Genomic DNA, 23,551 nt, shown 5'->3' with positions numbered 1-23,551 from the left:
CATTTGCTATGAACTTTGGCTTTTCTCTGTGTGTTTCACTGTATTATGTTGAATTTCATTTGCTCTTTGCCATTCCTTTAGCCTCTCATGTCTTCCTGCAGTTCTTCACAGCCAGCGTTGTCTTTACTTCCTTGAATAATTACGTACCACCAACAAGCCTGATCACCTTCCTATTATCCTCAGATCATGGCTCATTTAAGATGATGCTAACAGTGTAGACCTCAGCACAAGCCCCTGCAAGACTCCTGTTTCCCATCTTTCCAGCAGTTATCGATGTGATGACCCCTTCTCTTATCTTTCATGGCAGCTTAAATTCTTTGAGTTGTTTGTGAGGAACCTTGTGAAAAGGCTCAGAGAAATCCAAGCAGACTATCAACTGTATGAAAACACTTGCTGTTGTTTTTATTTAATAATTTCAACTGATTTGCCCAGTAAACACAAAGTTCAGAGAGAATCACTCCTTAAAAAAAAAAACAACCTACCATCATGTTAAGCCACTTTCCAGTCTCTCCAGTACTGGATGAGTTTTAAGGGGAAGCTTGTGCAGGCAACTGTGTCCCATCCGGTAGCAAGAGTTGCTTCATTTCATTATGGTTTTGCTTGTCTTATACCTCTCCTATTGACATGTTGGTTTGAGATGTATGTTTTGGGAGGTTGAAAAAAGGCATTACATCCTCCATAGCTCCTTGCTGGCGAACACAGCTGCAAAAAGAAAAATGACTTTGTTTTCCTGGTATGGCCTCATTTCTTCATTTTCTGTGTGTTCCTTCTACACCTTGGTCATCCATCAGCTCTGCAGACCCTGGCGTGCTTCCTGCTCCTGCTGTGCTGGACTTCTTACACCTTTGTAACCTTCTGTGTACCTTGTTACTCAGACTTTTTGGTTTCCTCCTTGTAATTTTTCTTTTTTAAATATATTTTATTTTATTTTTTACATCCGTTCTGTCAGTTTGAGCCAATCTATTTTCTACTCTTGGACACAGGTAGAGTTTCCTGCTTCTAATAATCTCTCCTGCCCTGCAGTTTAACCATGCTAATTTCCTCTTTTATTTTCCCAAGACTTTTGCTGGATAGTAGATATTTGCTCATAGCCCTCGGTGTTTTTAAATGGTGCCCATGCTTCCTGCAAAGACTTAATTCATCTCCCTGCCCCTTTTGGCTTTAACAAAAATCCTCATTTTTATCTTGTTCTCCTTTTTTAATTAAGCTGAGCCTGATGGATTTTTTTTTTTGGCTTCTGTTATTCCTGAAGGGATGAGTGTATTATGGCCAGTGCTACTGAATGGCTGCCATGTGGGCGCTTGACATCTTGCTGTAGTGAAGGAATGTAATGGGAATTCTGCGCTGAGAGCAGAGGGTTGGAGCTGTGACCACCCTGGGTGGGTCTGCAGGGGTGGTCACTGTTTGAGGGGTCTTAGATGACCTAGAGTGATCTGGGACAGAACAAGCATTGCTGTTGCAACTGTCATATTTTGATTGCTTCATTTCTTTGCTGAGGAGGGATATTGCAATGGAAAAAAAAATAAAGGAAGACTTAAATAAAAAGTCATAAATTAACTCTTAGGTGCAGTGTTTCTCTACGTGCACAAATGGGTTTTTTGCTTAATGGTGTTTTTGAGATAGTACCAATTTGTTAATAAAACTATAGGCTCTTGCAACTTGATTTTGTACAAATATATGTTCTTATAACGCATCCATGAAAAAATATTAGAAAGCGGTGTTATAACTGGATTTCACATCTGCACATGCATATATAAAGTGGAATAACTATAGTTTCCGTTTCTATTTCCAATGCATATTGCTCTTCCATGAAACTTGGAAGTCCACGAGTGATGTTCTAATGTATGTGAATTTATTTTAGCTTTGTGCAACTGACAAAACGCTGGAGTTTGACAGAGACTTTCGAATCAAGCACTACGCCGGAGATGTGATGTAAGTTTCTTTCAGACATAAAGTTGCACCTTCTATTTTTGTCTTTTAGACAGCTTTGAAGTGGTACAATATTCTGATTTAATGCTGCTTCTGGTATGAACCAGAATAGCTGTCATACAGAATTACAGAGTGCAGCAGTTGCTTATCAGTTAAATCTTATGCTGGTTACTTGCTGTACAGAATATGATTTTGTACTTGGAATTGAAACAAAAGGAGAATATGGGGAGGGGGGGTGAGGGCAGAGCAGTGCTTCAGGGGAAAAAAAGGGAGAGGAAAAAAACCCCAGCACTGTTTATGCAAGAAAGCTATACTGAGCTAATAAAATCTGGTTTAGACATCTGTGTAGTGCGATTATATAACTCTCTGGCTTTAAATTCTCAAACCAGTTTGAGCAGACTCAAAATACAGGGCAGTGTTAAACTGAAATAAGTATCAGTGCAAGGAGCCTTCCCCATTCAGGTTGAAAAGCTTTCTGTACCTGAAGCCTACAAAAATGGCTACAGTATGTGACAGTAATATGAAGGAAGATTAAGTAGAAGCGAAAGATGCCCATATGTTAGAAACCGTTCACTGGGAAAGCTCTTGTCTGGAATATCACTGGAGTGATTTAATGGTTTAGGATTTGCGTAACTCCCCGTGCCAGCAGAATCTAAAGGGAGTTAATGAGGAAATAACTTAGGATTTCTTTTACCTTGAGATTAAATTTACCCTTAATTTATAAGGGTAACCAGTGTGATCATACTGTAGCCCATTCAGCGCGGCCAGATTTTGTTCTGGAGTTTTTGCTGAGCCATTGCTGATAGACATCCCTGATTTCAAAGCATTTTGCCAAGGAGGAGAAAATACGAGGTGCCTTATTAGTGGTCAAACCTTCTGTGCTGCCAGTAGCTGAAAAATTTTGTAAAAGAAAACTGAAATGTGGAAATATTCAGAGATAACGTAGTTCAGGCTCCAGTCTTACATGGAGCAGTAAGATTTGAGGATGGCTCCAGGCAGGGATTTGGATGTTGTGGGGCTCTGGATCCCAGTGCCTGCAGTTCAGGCGCAGGCTTTCCAGGGTGGGATCTGAAGCTCAGGAAGCAACTGAGAGGGAGTCACTGAATGGGGAGATTTTGGACCTTTTCTTTGCGGACAGAGTGCTGTCTTGGAGAAGAGATGAAACTCTGAACCAGTAATCTTTCAGGGTGGTATTTCTGTGGGAATAACGGAAGGAAAGAGTCCAAAACATGTGTGTGTATGTGTTGATTTCCAAGAGTTTCCTAGTCACTGGTTGTAGACTGCTCTTGATTTCAGGCACTCTCCCACTAGAGATTCTTCCTTGACACCAAGAGAGGGACAGACTAGACATACTGAAGAAGAAAACTTCATTTCTGTAGGATTTAACACAAACACGTGCTCTGAATTTGGAGGCAGAAGTCATGAGTGTAACTCTGGAATTTGGGCCATCGACAACTTGCTCGAGTCCTGCTAGGTGTGTCAGCCATCATGCTCTTCTCCAGCGTAGTTCAAATAGCTTTCTAAAACTAGATATATGTTGTTCCTGCGCTGGAAAGCTGGGCAGAAGGATCTAAGTCTCACACAGTGCTCATGCAGCAAATTAGCGGTAGGTTGGGAAACAGAGCTGGATTCCTGATTAGCATCTGCTGTATCTGTAGGAGCGCAAGGATGCTGATTCCACAGTGATACCAGCAGCTCAGAGAATGACTTTGCTTCTTTGCAATTAACTCTGTTTTCCATTTTTTTTTTTTTTTTTTTTAGTTACTCCGTCACTGGATTTATTGACAAAAACAAGGACACTTTATTTCAAGACTTCAAGCGCCTCATGTACAACAGGTAGGAATAAAAATATTAGTGAGGTGAATTTACATCTGATTTGTCAGAATCCTTTTTTATAGAGTGGATGCTAGAAGAGACTAATGTTTTCACTGCTGCTGTCTTTACTGTGTGTGCAGTGCACATGAATAAACACATTGCTTTGGAATTTGATCTTTGTATATCTACTGTGACCCGAAGGCTGTTAGTTTGATTTTTCAGGATAAAGTCCTTATTCTGTGTATGTTGGTTTTGTTCTGATATAACCTTTAATTTAACTAAATTGAAAGTGTTTGTTTGATCCCAGCTCATTGAGCAATCAAGATAGCTGTGCAGAGATTACCTGTGCTGCTTGATTTGTCATTAACCAGGTTTTTGGACCAGTTGCAAATGTACCATTACTGAGCTCTCTTTAATCAGTGCTGAAGATACTAAGTAGCATTTGGTCAACAACAGATATCATTGGCCCCAGCTAGAAGTCCTTGTTTTGAAAGCAAGATTGGAATCCTTTTCGTGTGTGCAGTGACGTGAAAAATTTAAACCATGTAGTCACGTGTTATAAATACTAATTAGGCAAGTACAAGTTGCCTTTGACAAGCAAATTTGAAATCCTATCAAAATGTGTGTGTATATACAAGTGCCCCAGAAAGCTGTTTTCCTTGATGGCTGGCATTAAACGTGTTCTAATTCTTCCGTAACTGTGGCCTATCTCAACCTTTCAGAGGCTTTGCTCAGAGGTGGAAGTCAGCAAAAAATAGCCTGCGGCTGCTTGGACAACTCTGTTTACCTGGTTTAAAAGCTAGTACAACTTTTAACTTAGTTTACAGTCCTGTCATGTTTACTCAGTGTACTCCCTTGAACAGCCTTGCTCTTCATGTTTTCAAGACTTCACATTAACCAAAAACCTGCAAAATATTTGCTGTACAGAGGTTTTATTAAATTTAGCCTCTGTTTTCTGTTAAGTCTGTGGTAAAGACTGTTCACAAAGACCACTTATGGCATATTAAAGCATGTGATAGACTGGCTGTTAGATTGCGGTAACTGCTTTCAGCTTTTGTCTGTTCCAGAGCTCTTGCCATCCATCATGGCCGTTTTGCCTCACCTTCAACCCTTCAAGAAAATGCAGGCTAAAATGTATAAATTATTTGATATATTGAGAATGGTGCAGAAATACAGCTTGAAATCAGATAGCAAGTTTCAAGGGAGGATGTTGTGGGCTATGGTCTTACTCTTTTCTGTTTTGATGAAATTCTTTATGTTTGTGTCAGTAAGGCAGACTCTGCTTTTGATAGATCACTTCTGCAGGTTTTTTACTACCCCATTACTGCATATCTTTATCTGAAGAGGATAATGCACTTGTCGTTTTTCCAGAATAGCTGGTTGTAAGCTTGAACAGTATATTGCTCAAGAGCAAGAGATATTTTGCCCAGGAATGTCATATTGGTTTGGCTGATACATTTTGAGCTGAAAACACCAGTAGGTCTGGACAGAAGCAAGCTGTTGAATTTTGAATTTAGGGGAACTGCTGTTAGACTGTGCAATTAAAGAGACTGTCTTTTAGCTCTAACCCTGTGTTGAAGATGATGTGGCCTGAAGGTAAACTGAGCATCACTGAGGTAACCAAGCGACCTCTGACAGCTGCTACTCTTTTTAAGAACTCCATGATTGCACTAGTGGACAACCTGGCATCAAAGGTAAATATTTCTGTTTCAAAATCGACTCCAACTTCTGATCAGCAGGGTGTAGCTTCTCTGTGGAGAGACTGCCACCTTCCTATCACCGCAATCAGTCAGAAAGCTGAGCTGATCAACAGCAGATGAGCTTTGGTTGTGACAATGGGCAGCTGTGAAGATCTCGTGGGAGAGTTAGCTGCCATCCCCACATAAAGAAGGTGGATTTTTGTTTCCTCTGTGACCAGTGTATCTTTCACTTGTAGGAAAGCCAGTCTCTCTTAGATAATAATTATTATATCAAATAAATAATCATCTTTAACAAAGCTCTTTTGGCAGAGGGCCCAGAGGATGTAGTTTCACGGTGGAGAGATTCTCTCTTTCTGGCTTTCAATGCCAAGTGACTTCTGTGAAAATACAGGCAGACCTGTGTGATTTGCTTCTTTCCTCCTCTTTGGTGTGTTAGAGGGTGAGAAGTGAAACCTTTTATTTTACTAAATTAAGTTTTATAGTAGAAGGTATTGCTTTGGCAAGCACTACTTTGCGTGAAGAAAGGTAGGTAAGGGAATGAACTGGGAAAGGGGATGTCTGAACACGGTGCAGCCAAGTGCTCGCCTCATCCTGCCAGTGTGATCCCTCATGTGAGCTGTCCTGGTTTCAGCTGGGATAGAGTAATTTTCTTCCTAGCAGCTGGTATAGTGCTGTGTGTTGGATTTAGTATGAGAGTAATGTTGATAGCACACTGATGGTTTAGTTGTGGCTGAGCAGTGCTTACACTAGACAAGGACTTTTCAGCTTCCCATGCTCTGCCAGTGAGGATATGCACAAGGAGCTGGGAGGGGGCACAGCCAGGACAGCTGATCCAAACTGCCCAAAGGGCTATTCCATACCATATGGCGTCATGCTCAGTATAGAAACTGCGGGGAGTTGGCCGGGGGACAGCGATCGCTGCTCGGGGCGGGCTGGGCATTGGTCAGTGGGTGGTGAGTAACTGCATTGTGCATCAATTGTTTTGTACATTCTTTTATCATTATTATTATTATTTTATCTTCCTTTGCTGTTCTATTAAACTGTCTTTATCTCAAACCACGGATTTTACTTTTTTTTTCCCAGTTCTCTCCCCCATCCCACTGAGGGATGGGAGGGTGAGCAGGTAGCTGTGTGGTGCTTAGTTGCTGACTGGGGTTAAACCACGACACGAGCAGAGATCACCAAGAAATATTTGCGTGTTACTGATGCCGGGTGACCTTGCTGGACTCCTGGCATTTTGGTAGTGCTGTGGATGGGGTATGTGGTCCACAAGAGATGAACAGTGAGCAGTGGTATATGTTAACATTTAGAATAATTAAGCAATAAAGGGCAATGTGTTCTGACTATCTTCTTGGGAGTTGCGGTAGCAAAGGAAATGTTAGTGGGCCAAGATCTGGAGGGAAAATGCGCAGGCCGATGTGGTACGGGTAGGAAAAGCTTTGTAGAGAGATGATCCTTGTTCTAATAAGAAGACCCTGTGAAGAGCAGAGCACTATTTGAACTGTTGCTTGGAGTGGGAGCCACATGAGTAACAAAGTCTTCATAGGTGCTGTATTGGTCAGAGCATGGTCATACAGTACTGGCTGTGCACAGGAAGAGAGAACTAGCTGCACTGGGAATATTACAAGAAATAGTATATTGCTTCATGTTTTCCAAAATTAGGAGATGAAAACACACTTGCTTTATATTTTTGAGTTCTAGTTCTGGAGTGGATTTAATGTGCAGCAGTAAATCTGCAGGAGGGTGTGCAAGCCCAACCAAAGCTGCCTCGAGGTGCTAGCTGAGCTTTCTGACTGAGGAATGAAGCCCTGCAGTTCTCCCCAGTAAGCGTGTGACTAAGGACTGCTAAGAGGATGCCCTTGTTAGCCCAGCTGAAGGCCAGGTCTTGCTTTAGGCAGAGACCATTAGTAGAAATTGAGAGAGGTCCTACCCCACTGCCTGTGCAGCCAGAGAGGAGCTTCCCTGGATGGCAAATCATGAGCTGTTGGGGCTGGAGAATGTGGCTGTGACCCTGATGGAAGGGAGATGGGGGCAGACTTTAGTCAGACTTTCCAAGGAGTCGAGATTTACCTCATCTGTCAGTCCCCCAAATAATTTGTTGGCTAGCCCTAACCTAAATTTGGGTATAGAGATCTCAAGAACCCAGAAAGGTTTCTCCATGTGTTGCGAAAATGAGTAGTTGAGGAAGGAAAAAGATTCTCATTGATGCCACTCGTTGTTAATGCAGATCTCTGTCGCACAGAGCAGTCACGTTATCTCTTGCCTAGGCAAACAGGTGAGGAACCTGATGTACCACAGTGAGGTGTTTCAAGCAACACAGACAAAAACTGCTGGGGGTGTTGTAGTGGAGGGCTCTGATCAAGGGGGGATAGCAGGGAGCTGTTGGTGGGAGGTTTGGCAAGCGCTTGTGGAAAAACTTCATTTGCTTGTTTATTGGAAAAATTATTCTAGGCCACCTGGTATTTGTAAAAATAGGATAGTCAAGAGAATGCTGTGCACTGTGATGGTTTGAACAATTCCCGCAACTCACCGCGGGAGAGGAAGAATTTAAATCGCACATTATCCATCTTGAGTCAGTAGGTACCAAAATTCATCATCAAAGGCTGGCTGGCTTATGTGAACTGAGTTGCTTTCATTCCATTTATCATCAGTATCTCTACCACAAATGTCAACCTTTTCCAGGCATAGGCCGTATTCAGGATTCGGGACTCGTGAATTCACTAGGAAGCTCCTACATGTGTCGCAGTACACACCTTTCCCGTTCTTTACCTTCCCTAAATTTTCATTGAGAAACCTGTATTGAAGATGTTGGGGTTTTCCTGATTTTCTGTTGAATAGCAATGGAGAAAATTGTCTTAGAGCATTGTATTTCCCAGAGAGTTATGGATCCCATTAAAGGGAAGGGTCTCATTAAACAGGCGTGTTTGCCAGGACTTAACAAGGGCTCTTGCCAAGCAGGAAGGAGCCAAGGGCTGTCTTGGTTGTGCCGTGTTTCATGGCCGACCTTTAGCATGACGGAGGGCTGGAACGAAGCGGGTGAAATTTGCACCTTGGAGTCTGCTGTTTAAAAGTTTACATGGCTAATGCTCCTTGCAGAACAGTGTTTGTAGGTATTTAAGCTTGCAAACTAAGTTACGTAGTTGAGCTTTAGCTATTTTTAGTGGAGAGCCTGGCTGTTATACATCTTAAAAACCCCCAAAATTTGGTGAGACCCATCCTGAAGTCAAGCTTATGTTACTTTAAAGGGTCTAAATTTTGGTGTGTCCCAGAAAAGAGAGGTTGCTTAGATAAGGGTCCTGAACACAGTCATTGTGTACTTCAAACGGTAAAACAATGCAGAGATAGTGCTTCTGTTTGGCCCTTGTGCCCTGAGGATCTCTTTGAGGTGACTTTCTGGACCGTTAATAATATGTGCATGTTATTAGCAAGCTAATAACTGGGCATTCACCCTATGCTTTGTTAGATACTGGTTATGCACAAATAAATGGGATACTCTGCCTCTGAGTCATTGCCGGTTTGGATACTTGTCTCAGCTCTCTGACTTCTGCTGGGGGCTGGAGAGGGGGTGAACAGTTGCTGTTCCTGGGCTGGTAAAACCACTGTCTCTTTTGGGGCCACCACTCACTGCAGTTACGGGTACTGTAATGCTTCTCTTGGGTCGTGTTACTCATTTTTCCCGTGCTTAACTTGGGACCGGACTTGCACTTCTGGGGATGAACAATGACAACGTCTATGTCTCTGACTGCGGTTTGGACCCTGCAGGACTTTTTTTGGGAAGCCTGTGGTAACAGCTGATGAAAACAGCTCTCTGAAAACAGCGTTGCACAAGTGGTGTTAGCTGCTGTGGTCTATGGATGTCAGAGGAATAAGGTTCCATAGGGATAGGTAATATCAGTTCACGTTTTTCTCAGCTGTTTCTCAGAAAAACAAGATGAAGATAGGCTTGAATTTTGTTGCAGTTTGAGCTGGTGATTTATTAACGTTACCAGCGTGTGCCCAGTATATCAGCGCAGTCAGTGCTGCTTTTCTCATCCTGACCTCCCATTCCACCTGGGCTGTTCTTGCTTGTTTAATGTTTCTTTGTAAACTGCTTTAAACCATACTTACGTGCTCTGTTTCTGCAGTCCTTGAACAGGATGACAGTCCAAGAGCTCTTTTTCATTGATACTCATTACACTTCCCCGAAAAGCTGCAGGTTTTTAGGCAGTATCAACAGTATCTTTAAACCCATCATTTGGGGGAATGGTCTCCAAAAATGCTAATTTGGTGGGCAGGAATAATAATAATATCAGAAATAGAGCTCAAAGTCTGCGAATACTGTACCTGCAGCATTAGTTGGTGATTTAACTTTTCCGGTATTTAAAATAACCACCTTTAAAATTCTGTTCTGTTGGTATTCTGGTTTAAATCTGGAGTTCAGTGATGAAGCGGAGTTCTGCGGTTCCTGAGAGGAAGGTGGTGTGTTTATGAGGGTGTCCGATGCTTCCATTAGGGTGAGTAGCACAAAAGTGTTGTTAACACTGCAGGGGCTGTTCACAGGTATGGTTTTAACTTCAGCTTGTGTCTACATGTGTCCATACAAGTATGAAGACTCAGGAAATATGTTTTTGGAGGATGCTGAGTTGAAGTGGTGCTTATCAGTACTGGTATCTCAATAATACTGTAATCCTCTAGACTTACACTGAGAATCTTTTGGGCAGAAACCTCTGGTAGGTAGAAAAAAGTGCTTTCTTGCAAAAAACAAACCAACCAAAACAAAAACTAGCTTTACAGAGTTGCCATGTAACATTTCTCAAGCACATGTTTTACTGCCCATGCTGTTCTCTTGAGGATTTGGTCTGTCTGTGATGGATTACTTTGGGTGGCTTTTCTTTTAAATACTGGCACGGGAAGTCCTTTGGCTGACACGGCTGTAAATGATGAGCTTCTCTAGGAACTCTCTCTGGACATGCATCTTTTTTTTTTTTCTTTTTTTCTTTTTTTTTTCCCCCTCCTTCTATGTAACTCCTTTTGTCTGACTCTTCTTTCTTCCATACCTCTCCTCTCCAGGTTGACAAGCTTCAACTCTAGTAAGTTATAACGTCATCACTGTGACTGATTGGACATATCCAGCACAAATTTGTCAGTCCTGTGTCCTATCCCTTCTCTCATCTAACAAGCTATAAACTATGGAAAAGAAATCTCTCAAGGAGGAGTTTGTTTAGGGTGCAATGACTTTAAACTGTTTTGTTTTCTTTTTAACACTGAAAAATCTAAAAATCGCTCAGCTTGATTTAAAAAAAAAATCAGTTGCAATTAGGCATCTAAACAGCTCTCAGAACTGGGGCCTTTGTGTCTCTGTATTTCAGTTCTTCCATTTATAAAATGCAGCTCCCAGGCTTGACAGCCTCATGGTGCAATAATGGGAGCTGCATAATTATCCCCCTGAAGAGCTGAGGCTGGTGGGATTGTAAGCATGGAATAATCTACTTTAGAATTTACCCTAGTAGCTGTCGTTGCTGAGAGGCTTTAATTACACTGTAATTGCACTGATAGATGATCTCCTGTCTGTGCAGGACCTTCCTATTTCCTTTTCCAAAAGGAAAGCAGCGTCTTGACTTCTGCCTTTTATATCAAATGCAGATACAGTCACTCCTCTTTGTGCTGGGCTTGAAGTCACAGATTTTTTGCATTGAGGTTTGTTGCGTTTTTGAATGGCAAAGACATGAATGACAACCCACGCAGCCAGCTTTGCAGTGGTGAGGGGAGTTTATGTATTAGCAATAATGAATAGCTGTGAACTGGACGCTGTAATGTCAGTAACGAACAAGTGACACCATTTCCCTTGAGGCAGAGAGGTGGGATGCACTTTCTTGACTTCATGCTCCTAATGACTTCTTTAATTTGGTTCCTGCGTTCTCAAGATGTTGCAGTTCTGTGGATCGGATGTGGGCTATTTCTGATATCAATCTCATCAAAGGACTTATATGCATCTTGACGTCAGATGCAACACAACGGTATTGAGGGCAGGTCTGGCATCATTCTGATGTTAGTGTCTCTGTTGCTAACACTGGGATAGGTCTGTCGTTACGGGTGACTAACGTGTGGATGGAGAAGTGGCCCAAGCTGAATATTAGCAAGAGGGGATGGGGAGAACTGCAGAGCGTTCACCTTCACACTGCAGACTCTTTCACAGCTTCTAAGTTCAGTTACTTTAAAGGGTCTAAATTTTGGTGTGTCCCAGAAAGGAGAGGTTGCTTAGATAAGGGTCCTGAACACAGTCATTGTGTACTTCAAACGGTAAAACAATGCAGAGATAGTGCTTCTGTTTGGCCCTTGTGCCCTGAGGATCTCTTTGAGGTGACTTTTTGGACAGTTAATAATATGTGCATGTTATTAGCAAGCTAATAACTGGGCATTCACCCTATGCTTTGTTAGATACCGGTTATGCACAAATAAATGGGATACTCTGCCTCTGAGTCATTGCCGGTTTGGATACTTGTCTCGGCTCTCTGACTTCTAATTCAGGGAGATCTCTATCTATTCTGCATGTTCCCTAAATAGCTTATTTCCAGTCATATAGGAGACTTGTTCTAGCAGCTGAATGACCTGGCCTTTGTTTCTTGCCATACAACTGAGAGATTACAATACAGAGCTTATAAATTGCAGGCATCGGGTCCGGCAAACTCCTACCCCTCATTAGTTATAGCTGCCATGACCACGTCAAACCTGCTTCAACACTGATTTGAAGTTCAGAAAGGGCTGCTTCTACCTTCATAGTTTGACACACAGTGTCTGAGGGAGCGTGAAGAGTGCCGATGACAGCTGCGTTCCCATGGCACAACCAAGCTCTACAACTGAAGGGAAAATCATCACCCACGCAGACTGCAAGTTCTGAGAGCTGGTGGGAGACTGTCAAGTGAATAAAGACCCTTGTAAACCTTCTTACCTTCAGTGCAGAGATAATTTTCAGGAGAAAGCCAAAAAAAGTTAATATGTAAATCTCTTAAAACTCTTTAAATTCTACCAGCACATTATATTTCACCATCCCCTCCCTAAGGAAAGGAGAACAAATAGAATAGGTATGGATTGTGTTGAATTACCGTGGCAGAAGAAAGTGCTCTGTGTGGTGGTGACCTCAGTAGAAGAGCGCACACAGAACAGAGCTGTCACTCGGCCGCCTGGTGTCCTGGGGAAGCTGTGTCCTTAGTGTTCCTTCCTTTTTTGAGCCTACTGCTCTCCGAGGATATGTAAAGAAGAGCAGGATGAAGAGAGCACTGCCCTACCAGGGGGGCTTGGCCGGTTATTTGGAAGCGGGGCAGTTTTCCTCACTGCGTGCAGGTTTGCCTCGGTCTCCCTGGTAAGGAAAGGAGCCAAACAAGACCCTGACACGCTTCATGGGGAGAGATGAAGTCACTAGGGGAGAAGGGAGATGACGCAAGAACGTATGTTGCCCACACATCCTTCTGTTTACCCACGCACTCCCCATACCTACTTACGCACTCCTGGGTTGCTGCATGGAGGGTAGGCAGCGCAGGGATGCTGCCAGCTCTTGTTTGCGTGCTTGGCTTAGATTTCACTTGCTCTCCTTGGTGCCGTACATTCCTACCCCAAGGATAGCCCTCCAGGAGAAAAGCACAGCCTGATGCTGATTGCATGCTTAAGCAAGCAGGGAAACGTTCCAGTCCAACACCTTCCCCAGAAGATCCAGTGGCTTGTATCAGTTTCTAGGATATGAGTCTCTGCTTTCCCAGGGCCTCCATATCTTAGCCTGCTCATTACTCATATTCAGCCTATTCATACTCATTAGTGATCAGAAGCTCCGTGTGCCTGTCATTAGTGCTGCATACCTCCAGGTTATGTCAGGACTAGCCAGGATAGTCAAGGATGATCCTGTTTCTTCAGTATTACTGAAGGGAAAATAGCAATTTTGAGTCTTTTATATTATCCTGAGATTAGGTAAGTGACCTAAAATCATAGAAAACAAGGCTAAATCATAGGCAAATCAGAAAATAGGGCTAAAGGGGACCTTGGGGATGCACCTAATTCATCTCCTGTTTGAGGACACCTCTGCCCCTGTCTTCTCTTTGCAGATGCTTGTTCAGGCTGTTCCTCTCCAGTGATGGAGGTTCCCCTCCTTTCTGCAGGCATTCTGCTCCCATTCCTTGTTCTCCTGATGCCTAATTTGAATTTTTATACTGTAGTTAAAGCCAGTGCTTCTTTGTCCTAAAACTGAATATTTACTTTTCTTCATATCTACCCTTTAAGTGTATAGAATCTAACATTGGGATGGTTATGTGACTCCTCAGTCCTTCAAGACTAAAACCATACATTTTCTGGTTTTCTGATCTTTCTTGTTCTTCCCTGAACTGACACACCTCCAATTGCATCCCACTTGAACTGCAGTGCCCCAAACTCAATGTAATGTTCAGATAAGTAGAAATCTGTTGGGGTTTTTTGTCTTACAGTTTTCCTGTTCCTTTGCCCCTTCCTTAGAAAAACATGAGCTTGACTCATGTTCAGCTAGAACTCCTAGATCTTTTTTTAGCACTAATGTCAAATCAGTTTTTCATTCTTTTATTATACAACTATTTCCACCTAAATGTGGAACTTTGCATTTGTCCTCACTAAATTAATCCTTTTCTTTTTTTTTTTCCCCAAACCACTCCTCCCATTTGTCAACGTTGTGGGTTCTTGCACTCTGAAACTGTGTATTGCCTACAGACTCAGTACCCATGTTGTACTCCTTCATTCAAATCACTGTTGAAACCATCGGTAGTACTGGAACAGAACAGACTCCTTTGGAGAACCCTTGGGGTTTCCCTTTTGAGAAAGGGCCTCTGGTTACTCAGAACAGTTTTACAGATGGTTTCACAGCCACCTGTTTCATCTAGTCCAGGGGAAAATTGCTGAAATTTCATTCTTAGTTTTCAGTTGTGATTATGAAAGTTGACATCTTCTAATGTTAAGATTTCAGACAGGTGGCTTATCTCCCTTTGTCGTAATGTTAGCATTGCTATAAACTGATTTTTGAAATGTTCCAGTTTAGGTGCATCTTTGACACACCCTCTGAAGCAAGTCTCTGGACATACTGTGACCTTCTGAGCTGACTGGGATCCTCGCTTGAGTTCTCTCCCTGGCTAGTGATGAGACTTGGTGGGCAGTAGGCTCTGCCAGCCTGCAGAATATGCCACTCCTTTTGCAAGGGCTACTTAAAAAATAATATATATTAATGTTATAAGAATACAATTTTACCTTGAAAAACTAAGGTGGGCCTTTATGACACTTATTAATTGCTTTTCCCCCCACCAATAAAGTTAGAAGTGGGATAGCAAGGGCTAACAATGAAGAGAAAGAAAGGAAGGGACTTCAAAACCTAATGTGATTAAAGTACCTAGGTTTAAAAGACTTATAGCCACCCCTTACAAGCTGGTGCTAGTTATAGACCATGTTGGCCTAAATGAAAGTTGCCTTTGATCTCATAAAAATAGAAGTAAACATCAAAACAGTCTAGCAGGACTGTATATGGGGCTTATCTCATGGGTGCAGGCTCGCTGGCAGCAAAAGGTGTGCGACCCTGTGGGACTCTCGCCTGCACATCCAGGGTCAGCCCAGCCAGCTCGGGGCAGGACCACCCGGGCTCTGCTGGCTGCAGTAAAGCCACCAGTCCCCGTTCAACGTTCTCTGCCGCCTGCAAGTCCAAGGTGGTGCAGAAAGAGGAACTCGCGTGCTGGTGGCTTGTGTTTGTCCTGTGGAAGGTGTGGTGCTCGTGGTGTTGAACTGGGATTGGAAGGTAGCTGGGTTTTGCCCTGCACAGGGTAGTGTTCAGTGGCTTCCAGCATTCAAGCATGTTGCTACAGGCTTTAGAGGACTTGACTCAGCATACTTTAAATATTATGGAGTAATCCATGCTGCTTTTAGATGTTGATACTGGAAAAGCCATATCCGACAATCAGGGCAATGAATTGCATTGTTTGGTCTACCTTTTATGAAGACTGTTTTTGTTATCATCAAAGTCTGTAGAGACGGGGGATGTGGAACTGGTTCTGATATACAGCAAAGGACAGTCGAACTCGAATGAGTAACAAATTGATCCTGTAACAGATGTTGTTGCATGTGCTAAGGGAAGGAACATATTATGTGCCACTCTTGTTTCTGTTCTGACCTTGTAATTCCTGCTAAGCAACCAAACCTCATTCAGATGACTGGGGTGGACTGACATCTTAATGTTTTCATGAGAAACAGTTGTGTCTGCATAGACTTTTTTTGTTCTGAGTGAAACTCAGTTTGATTTGTCCCCTTAGGAACCCTATTATGTCCGTTGCATTAAGCCCAACGATAAGAAGTCACCACAGCTTTTTGACGAGGAGCGTTGCAGGCATCAGGTTGAATACCTTGGCCTTTTGGAGAACGTGAGGGTCCGCCGAGCAGGCTTTGCCTACCGTCAAACGTACGAGAAGTTTCTTCACAGGTAAGAAGGGTGCTGGCAAGTGACTCAGTTCAGCTCTTTGCAGGACAACTCGGATGCTGGAATGAGGTGTGTGATTTGGCTGTCTCCCCTTGAGTGAAGAGTAAGTCTTAAGTCCTCTGGGCTTGTGATCCTCACTCTTGAGTATATGGGTGGTGGTGTGTTTGGTTTAATATCTGCTGTTGGGTATGATAAAACATGAGTCTAACAGGGACTCTGGTTGCTCTCTCGTTTTGTGGCAGCAGATGTGTTTAGAGGTGCATACGTGGCACTCAGGCTCAACTTTTGTGCTAAAACTCATTTGCTGTTTTACTCTCTGCAGCAGGAACGTGTAATGAGGTTCTTCCCCAGAGCATAACCCTAAAACCAGAACTAATTAACTTCTGTTTTCTCTCTGAACATCATCTAATTGTTGCAGTGAGAGAGACAGACAGACATTGTGTGTCTTGGGAAGTGCTTGATGGCGCACAGTGACATTATGCGTGTGCAGGAGGAAACCTCTGGATTTTAAAACTGGAAGTCTGAAAAAGGGATAGTAACATGACCCCATTAAAAGATGTTTTTGATACTAGTTGCCCTCTTAATTCCTACCAGACTTGTGACAAATGAAATGTTTTAGATTGAAATTTGTCTTATGGGTTCAGTAAATTAGCATGAGTACTAAGAATTCAACCTCTTGCTGATGAAATAGTGAACTGATTTTTACTTCTGTTATTGAATCAGGTGAGAAAAAGGCCCTGAGGGTAGAAAAAAATTAAACTATTCAAGCAGGTGGGATGTCATGTGTTAGAAATGAAGTGCTGTTGAAAGATCTTTTGCTGTTCACAGTGGAGATTTGCCTGGATATTTCATGATACCTGAAGTGCAACAAAAGGGTCTGGCTTACTAAATACAGCCTACAGTGTTGTCTGTCAGTTTTCTTAAACGTTATGCAGTGGTTAGAGCGTGCTTCTACCCTCACATGCGGAATTCATTACCATTTACTCTTAAGATTTGTGTAATTACTATTAATATAAACAGCTGCTTTGTTTTTAATGAATGTTTGATGAGCTCCTGTAAGCTTAAGACCAGAAGTGGTGTTTACAGCCAGTAAACCAAATTAGCACATGGCAACTGGTACAGCTTTCAGGCTATTGTAACATTTGTTCTGCCGGACCCTGGAGTAGGATTAAACACCTGAAGTGTAAGGTATCAGACACTGTATTTGCATACCACAGTATTGCTCCGAGTCCAGTCTACGCTGACTTTTCTAAATTAAAAAAAAAAAAAAAAGTCTTCTGGCCTGGATATTGTTTATATTTTTTCCAAAATACTTTGTTCCTTGTCTTTGGGTGAGACGTAGCCCTCTTAAAGGGGCTGGGGGATATGATTTGTGGTACAAGCCGCACATTTTTTGAGTGGTTTTTGAACAGGGATCACAAGGGATTTCTGTTCCTTTATGTTTAACAGGCTTATTGGGAGACGGGGAGCGTGGAGGAGGCTCCAGGCCCTTCAGCTCTGGACTTTGCACTGCATGTGGGGCTCGCTGGAAGATAGATGTAGAGTAACTCAGTGAGAGGCAATTTTGGGACATAACTATGTCATCTGTTTGCTTACATTTGCAAAAGGTACTATAAAAGTTCAGTCCCACAAACAGATGTTTAGCTCCCTTACAGGCCCCTGAAGCTTTCAGATTTTCTGAGCCCAAACCAGATACCTGTGTTTTGTCCTGCTGATCCCTCTTAGAGGGGACAGGAGATATATATCAGGATATATATAGATAGGAGATACATACATATGTATGTGCATATAAATATGTGAGTGCATGTATGCCTATTTTTTTATATATATGTATGTACGTATGTATATAAAAACGTATAGAAAGTAACTTTCCTTTCTGCAGGAAAAGAGCTTGTTGCTATTTAGTCCTAAAATACCGTAAGGTAGTTGATATCTCATATATAACGGTAGGAAATGAAGTAAAGAACAGTTAAGACCATTAACAAATGTCCTTTTCAAGCTTTCCTTGAAATTAAGAAAACGTTTATTTGAGCTCTGTGCAAACCAGCCTGTGCTTACCAATTTGTTGAAAGCAAGATCTAAGTATTTTTTTGTTGGACCAAGAGATGTTCGTTCACTTGGTAACTCCATCTTCCAATTGTGTGAAATGCATGCCAGGAGCACATATCTTAAATAGATGTGATGCATTCTTTTGTTTTAATATATAACTTGCTATCAGAAAAAAGCTGACTGGATTTCAGAAAGGGGTATGTGTGCGGGGCAGGGGGAAGAACGGCGCCTGCGAGGCATCTGCAGGCATGGCCGCGTGTGAGCGTAATCCAACACTTTGACCATGAAGGCATCCACACGCCTATTTCCAGGCAATGTTAAACATAGCATGTAAACGACACCGAGATAGCTGCGAACCTCACAGTGGTAAGAGAAGAGTATGGCCCTGCTTCACGTGCAGACCTGATATTTTGCACTAAAGCTTCATAATTCAGTGGCGCGCAAAAGTCTTGGTTCTTAGGAGAGCTGTACTGAGAATTGTAAGCTCTAGTAGCAATCTTGTGTGTGCCGGGTGTTTCTACTGCTAAGTATGGAGAAGAAGAAGGAGAAACAAAGGTGGTGTAGAAATGGATGTTTAATGTATAGGTGACCTTGAAAGCTGTCAAGATCTCCAGGCAGGAGAGGGGAAGGGTTGCGGTGTCAGTGAGCAGATTTATTTCGGGTTCTGCCTCGCTATAATTAGCAGTGAGGTTGGGATTTGGACTTGTTGTGGCATCCAGGTCGTGCTCTCTGCTGCGGGGAGGGAGTTCGTGGCATTGCACTGCACGTGCCATGGGAGGAACAAAAGGATGCCACGATATTCCACCGCCGGTCCCACCACCTGTGGGCTGGGAGGGCGGTGGTCCATTTGCCTCGGGGTGTCTTTAAATACCATATCCCTGGTTTTGTTGTAAAAGAGGAAGAGAATTTAACATTTCTTTTGGGCAGTTTTTTAGTTCTCTGACATCTATCCCTTTTTTTTCTGGCCCCATCAGCGGAGCAGGCCTGTTTAATAATGCGTGGGTTTGCACTGCCGCTCTGGTTGTCTTTTTTTTTCCTAATGTAAATGTCTCAAGGTGGAAGATTTTCCCAGTGAATTAATTTTAATTATTGCAGGAACATTTTCCTGATGAGAATAGGAAAAAGAAACCAGTGTAAAATATTTATGTCCTGTGTGTATGTGTATTTGAGAGAAGGAATGCTTTTGCCAGCCAAGTATAAATGCAAAATCTTCTTTTGTGAGTCTGAAGAGGGTTTTTGTTACATACCTGCTTTATTTAGCAGTAAGATCCCTAGTCTGCGTGCTGTAACCCTCATGCTGATGGTGTTCCCTGCTTAGACACTCTGCACACCTCCATTTTTTCCCCTCTTCAAGAGCGTATTCAGAAAGGCTAATGTGATGAATGAAAGCAACAGTGTGATGTATTTCCATTCAGGCTTATTTTAGTCTGTTTAGTAGCTCCTGCAGTGCACCCACTCCCCAGTAAAAAGGCTTATTGCTGCATCCATTTAATAGTAGCTGAAAATTCTGAATGTCTAAAACATTGAGATTGATGCTTGACTTGGATCGTGGGCTTTTAAATAGAGAAGTGGTTAAGATTGCTGCATGCTTGTTTTATTTAGAACATGAATGCGGGTACTATTACAGTGAAAATGTCTATTACATTTTTGATTATGTCCATAAATCTTATGCAGAAAATTCATTGTTGCTTTTTGCAAATGTCTATTCACCTAATCAGAGCTTTGCAAGGATGATAAGTCTTACAGAGAGCAGAGTCTGATGCAGTTATTTTCGTGTTTGATTTGTAGTTGTCTTAGTTCCAATCTGCATTCTCTCTCTTAGTGTAAAAAGGAGCTTGGAGAGTAAGGATGGGAGGGAATGATTGAACAACAGGCAGTATTGAGTGATTGATTGATTGAACAACAGGCAGATTGAATGATTGATTACAGGCAGTAATGGTGTTTGCACAAACTGTGGCAGTCAACTATCTGCTACTTCAGTAAATAATAAAATTTGTTAGAAATGGCTACCAAAATGATGAACAAGAACATTATTTGCAGGATTTTTAAACCTAGGTTTTCTGACTAAACAATTGATTACAGTTGGCTTCTTATGCAGAATGGGAGCAAACCAAAGCTTTTCTTCCTCGCAAAAAAATGTAAAATTGAACGCTGAAAGTGTGAATAATGGAACTGCCATATCTGCAGGAAAACAATGGTGAGGTTTGTTGTGTTGCATCAGTTTGGTGTTGATGAAGTGAGCTTCTCACAATATTTTTTTTCAGCGTCCCACAGAATCATGCCTCTCTCATATCCATTTTCCTTGGATTTTGCAGATCATGATTCCTACACAGGCTATCTTGAGGCTCTTCTATCTATAATCAGTTTTATTAGAATTTAGATCATGATTATTTCTAAAACATGTTGATGGTTGGCCTTCTTGGGAACCTAGATGACAAGTTTACCTTTGTAAATTGTACCTTGTAATTCCAGGTACAAGATGATCTCGGAATTCACTTGGCCAAACCATGACCTCCCTTCAGACAAAGATGCTGTGAAGAAGCTCATAGAGTGTCATGGATTTCAGCACGATGTTGCTTACGGCAAGACCAAGATTTTCATCCGCACACCTCGAACTCTGTTCACCTTGGAGGAGCTGCATGCCAAGATGCTTGTGAGGATTGTCCTCTTCCTACAGAAGGTAAACCTTCGTTTACTGCATTAAAAACTCAGTTCAAGTTCCTTAAAACACCTTTGCTGCCTTTTCAGGCTCACTTGCAAAAGTGACAAGTCTGCACAAATTCTAGAATACTGCAGTTTGATTACTGCTTAATTTTTTTGAAAGCTCTTTGAGTAGTGCTCTCTGTAGCTGCATTGAAGTCTTGATGTGGTGTGATGTACTGTGAGCTGTAGGACCTATAAAATTATTGGATCCTGTTTAAAAAAGTTGCTCTTTGCTCAGTGAGAGTAGGCTACCTAGAAACTCAGAGGAACTTTTATGGATGAATGTATGAGTGATGCACAATGGATGTCGAGGCAGGCTTACATGCGTAAGTTTATTAGTGGATCCGTAGCTGATGGCATACATCAACTCTAATGGTAAAACTCTTGGGGGTGCAGGGAAAGGAGTGAGAGGGGAAGACAGAGTGAGAAAAGGGACAGGGAAGACTCTCCCCAGTGGCCAGCTAGGAAGAGAAGGGACAGGATCCCCAAATGAGCATCCTCCCAGAGCGTCCTTTCTGGCGCAGCACATGATCTCCCTCACCATACTATTCCATTAACAATTCTTGAGTTTTTATCAGGACCTGAGAAAAATCCCTATTGCTTTTTCTCATGATACTGTTAGTGCTGACTGGAGCATACAAGGATGGGGGCAGATGCTCGTGCATATTGGTTTATTAAGCTTTGAGTGTCCATATTACTGGGCCCCCTAATGTAAACCAAAAAATACAGCCGAGGGGTACAGAAAGAAGGGGTGATTTGCACACTAGTGGCAATCACTTCCCATAAGAACCTGCTATAACGTGCAATATTGGGGTTTGCAGGTGCAAGCCTAGGAGAGTTACAGCACAGGAACAAGGGCAAACACTGCTGCAGAGGCTCTGGAAAACACTGCCCCAGCAGCTTGGGTGAAAGGGTAACAGGGAAAGGCAGTCTACAGAACAGAAAATAGAAGGTCCTTAGCATTACAAAGGGTAAGACGCCTAAAGCACTGTGCAACAGGACCTGTGCGCTTGTCTTTCCTCTCTGAACGTGGGATTTGAACTCGGGATCCTTCTGGTTTTACCCTTAGGATAAATAATTTTACATTCTGTGACTTCAGGGCAAACACATTCTCAGACTTTGCTTATGAAGGTACTCTTGTGAGCCACTTTGTTGTGACTTGGCTAGCTCCTAAATCATTTAGGTGCTTTTTGGGGCCACAACAGCACAGTAGAAGCTGGTTTCGTAACCTCAAAAGCAACGTACACCAGAGCAGAAAAAATACAAGAGCTGGTTTTAGTACTTGCTGAAAACTGTGTTCTATATGAGTGTGATTTGTCTCGCAAAAGAGCAACAGCAACTGACTTTCGCAGCTGCAGAAATGGTGGAACTGACGTTGTCCTAACTGACAGGGATTGTTGACTAGTTCAAGGTTTTTAGAAATGTATTTCTTAAAACTCGTTTTTCCTTTGTCATTCTTGGAACTCAGGAAACAACAGAACTTCTGAAACCTTTTTTGCCCATCAGAAATAGAAACTGCTGACAGATGGGTATCAAAGCTTTACAGAGAAAAAGCCTGCTCTAAAGCTATGCCGTTAACAGAAGTTTGCACAAACTTTCTAAACCTGATGGACTGAATCACTTTTGGTGAAGAGTAAGACCCTGAAGGAAAAGTTATCCACTGCAAGCTTTAATAGTTTTGCAGAACACTCACATTTCTTGTGTTTACAATGTGTTTGATCCAATTCCCTTTCTGGAAAGCGAAACAATTTGACCAGTAAGGAGAAAGGAGAAAGTATCAAGTGCAGGGTTGCATCTCTGTGGGTATTTATTGTGCCAGATTGCATGGTTTATCTTTAGTAAGGAATTTTGTAAGTTTTGTCTATATGTACGTGATTAGTTTTTTCTGGAAATGCAAAGCTCAGGCTGGTTAAAGGATGCACGACCTGCCTGGTTTTGAGCTTTGTGGTTCAGCGTTTTCTTCCTTTTTTTAGCAGTGTTGTGCTTGCCCTGCTGATGAGCTTCACAGCAGCTTTCTCGGACTACTCGTCGTCTTCTTCCAGGTCTCTTCCCTGGAAATGGCAGCATACTTTTCCGAAAGCTTATTCTGGCTGTCCTTTTGGAGTGAAACGGGGCTGATCTGTGGGGCCCCTCTCATACCCCTCTGTTAACGTTTTTCTGGATTATTCGTTGCACTTCCTCTGTGCTCGCTCTGGTTTCTCGGGAGGAGTTCCCCTGTCTGCAGCCACTTTTCCAAGCATGTTGGTCTTATTTGGACCATTCAGCGAGTTCGCTGGGTCATGCCATTAATCTGGAGTCTCTTTCTTCCCATAGTGGTATGAGGCAAGCTAATGAGTTCCTTGTTGAATAAAGCTGCAGGGGGGACACCTTGCTCTCAGGTGACCCCAGTTTTCATATTAAACATCTGAGGAGTTGAGAGGTGACCTTTTTTGAAATTGAAAGGTGCAGTTCCTGAATAATAATTTAAAAGACCCCGCCTGTCTGTACTGTTGAAACAGATGATGTCTCACTGCAAGGTAAGCACTGAAGCTCCTCCTTCAGATAAAATCCACCGAACAGTGTGAGGCACAATTTTGACAGCAACATGTCAGATTTTGTGAGTTTCCTTTAGATGGAAACTTCAGAATTATATAGTCTGGGCTGTGATCTGGACTGGGCTCAACAACCTTGGAGGAGAGCAGGACTACAGATTTTTTGCCTCTAGAAAGTAGGTACCTGGTTAGGAATAATGGATCAACTCTCTGGCTCTGTGAGGGATTTTGCTATCATGGTTTTGTGTGGCATCAGGCATGCTAGATTATATATAGAATAACTATAGTGCTTTTGGGGCTTCTCTTATTGTGACAATCAGCAAAAGTGACAAAAGTGAAATTCCCAGTGCACATTGCCCTGTGGCTTCACAAACCTT

General features: G+C 42.4%; 1 protein-coding gene across 4 annotated transcripts in view; it reads left to right on the top strand.

Moving 5' to 3' along the window:
• The window catches only part of MYO1D (myosin ID), a 196,340-nt gene that overhangs the window by 83,352 nt on the left and 89,437 nt on the right, over positions 1–23,551 (top strand). For all 4 annotated transcript variants that reach the window (XM_075523120.1, XM_075523119.1, XM_075523121.1 and 1 more), the window contains exons 12-16: positions 1,862–1,932; positions 3,691–3,765; positions 5,306–5,438; positions 15,728–15,894; positions 20,413–20,620. In XM_075523120.1, the coding sequence (XP_075379235.1) occupies positions 1,862–1,932; positions 3,691–3,765; positions 5,306–5,438; positions 15,728–15,894; positions 20,413–20,620 (654 nt within the window). The remainder of the gene's footprint in view (positions 1–1,861; positions 1,933–3,690; positions 3,766–5,305; positions 5,439–15,727; positions 15,895–20,412; positions 20,621–23,551) is intronic.

The sequence above is a fragment of the Mycteria americana genome, chromosome 22 (assembly GCF_035582795.1).
Source record: "Mycteria americana isolate JAX WOST 10 ecotype Jacksonville Zoo and Gardens chromosome 22, USCA_MyAme_1.0, whole genome shotgun sequence".
NCBI lineage: Eukaryota > Metazoa > Chordata > Aves > Ciconiiformes > Ciconiidae > Mycteria > Mycteria americana.
Note: the sequence above shows the minus strand (reverse complement) of the source record. Positions and strands in the feature narration are given on the sequence as shown.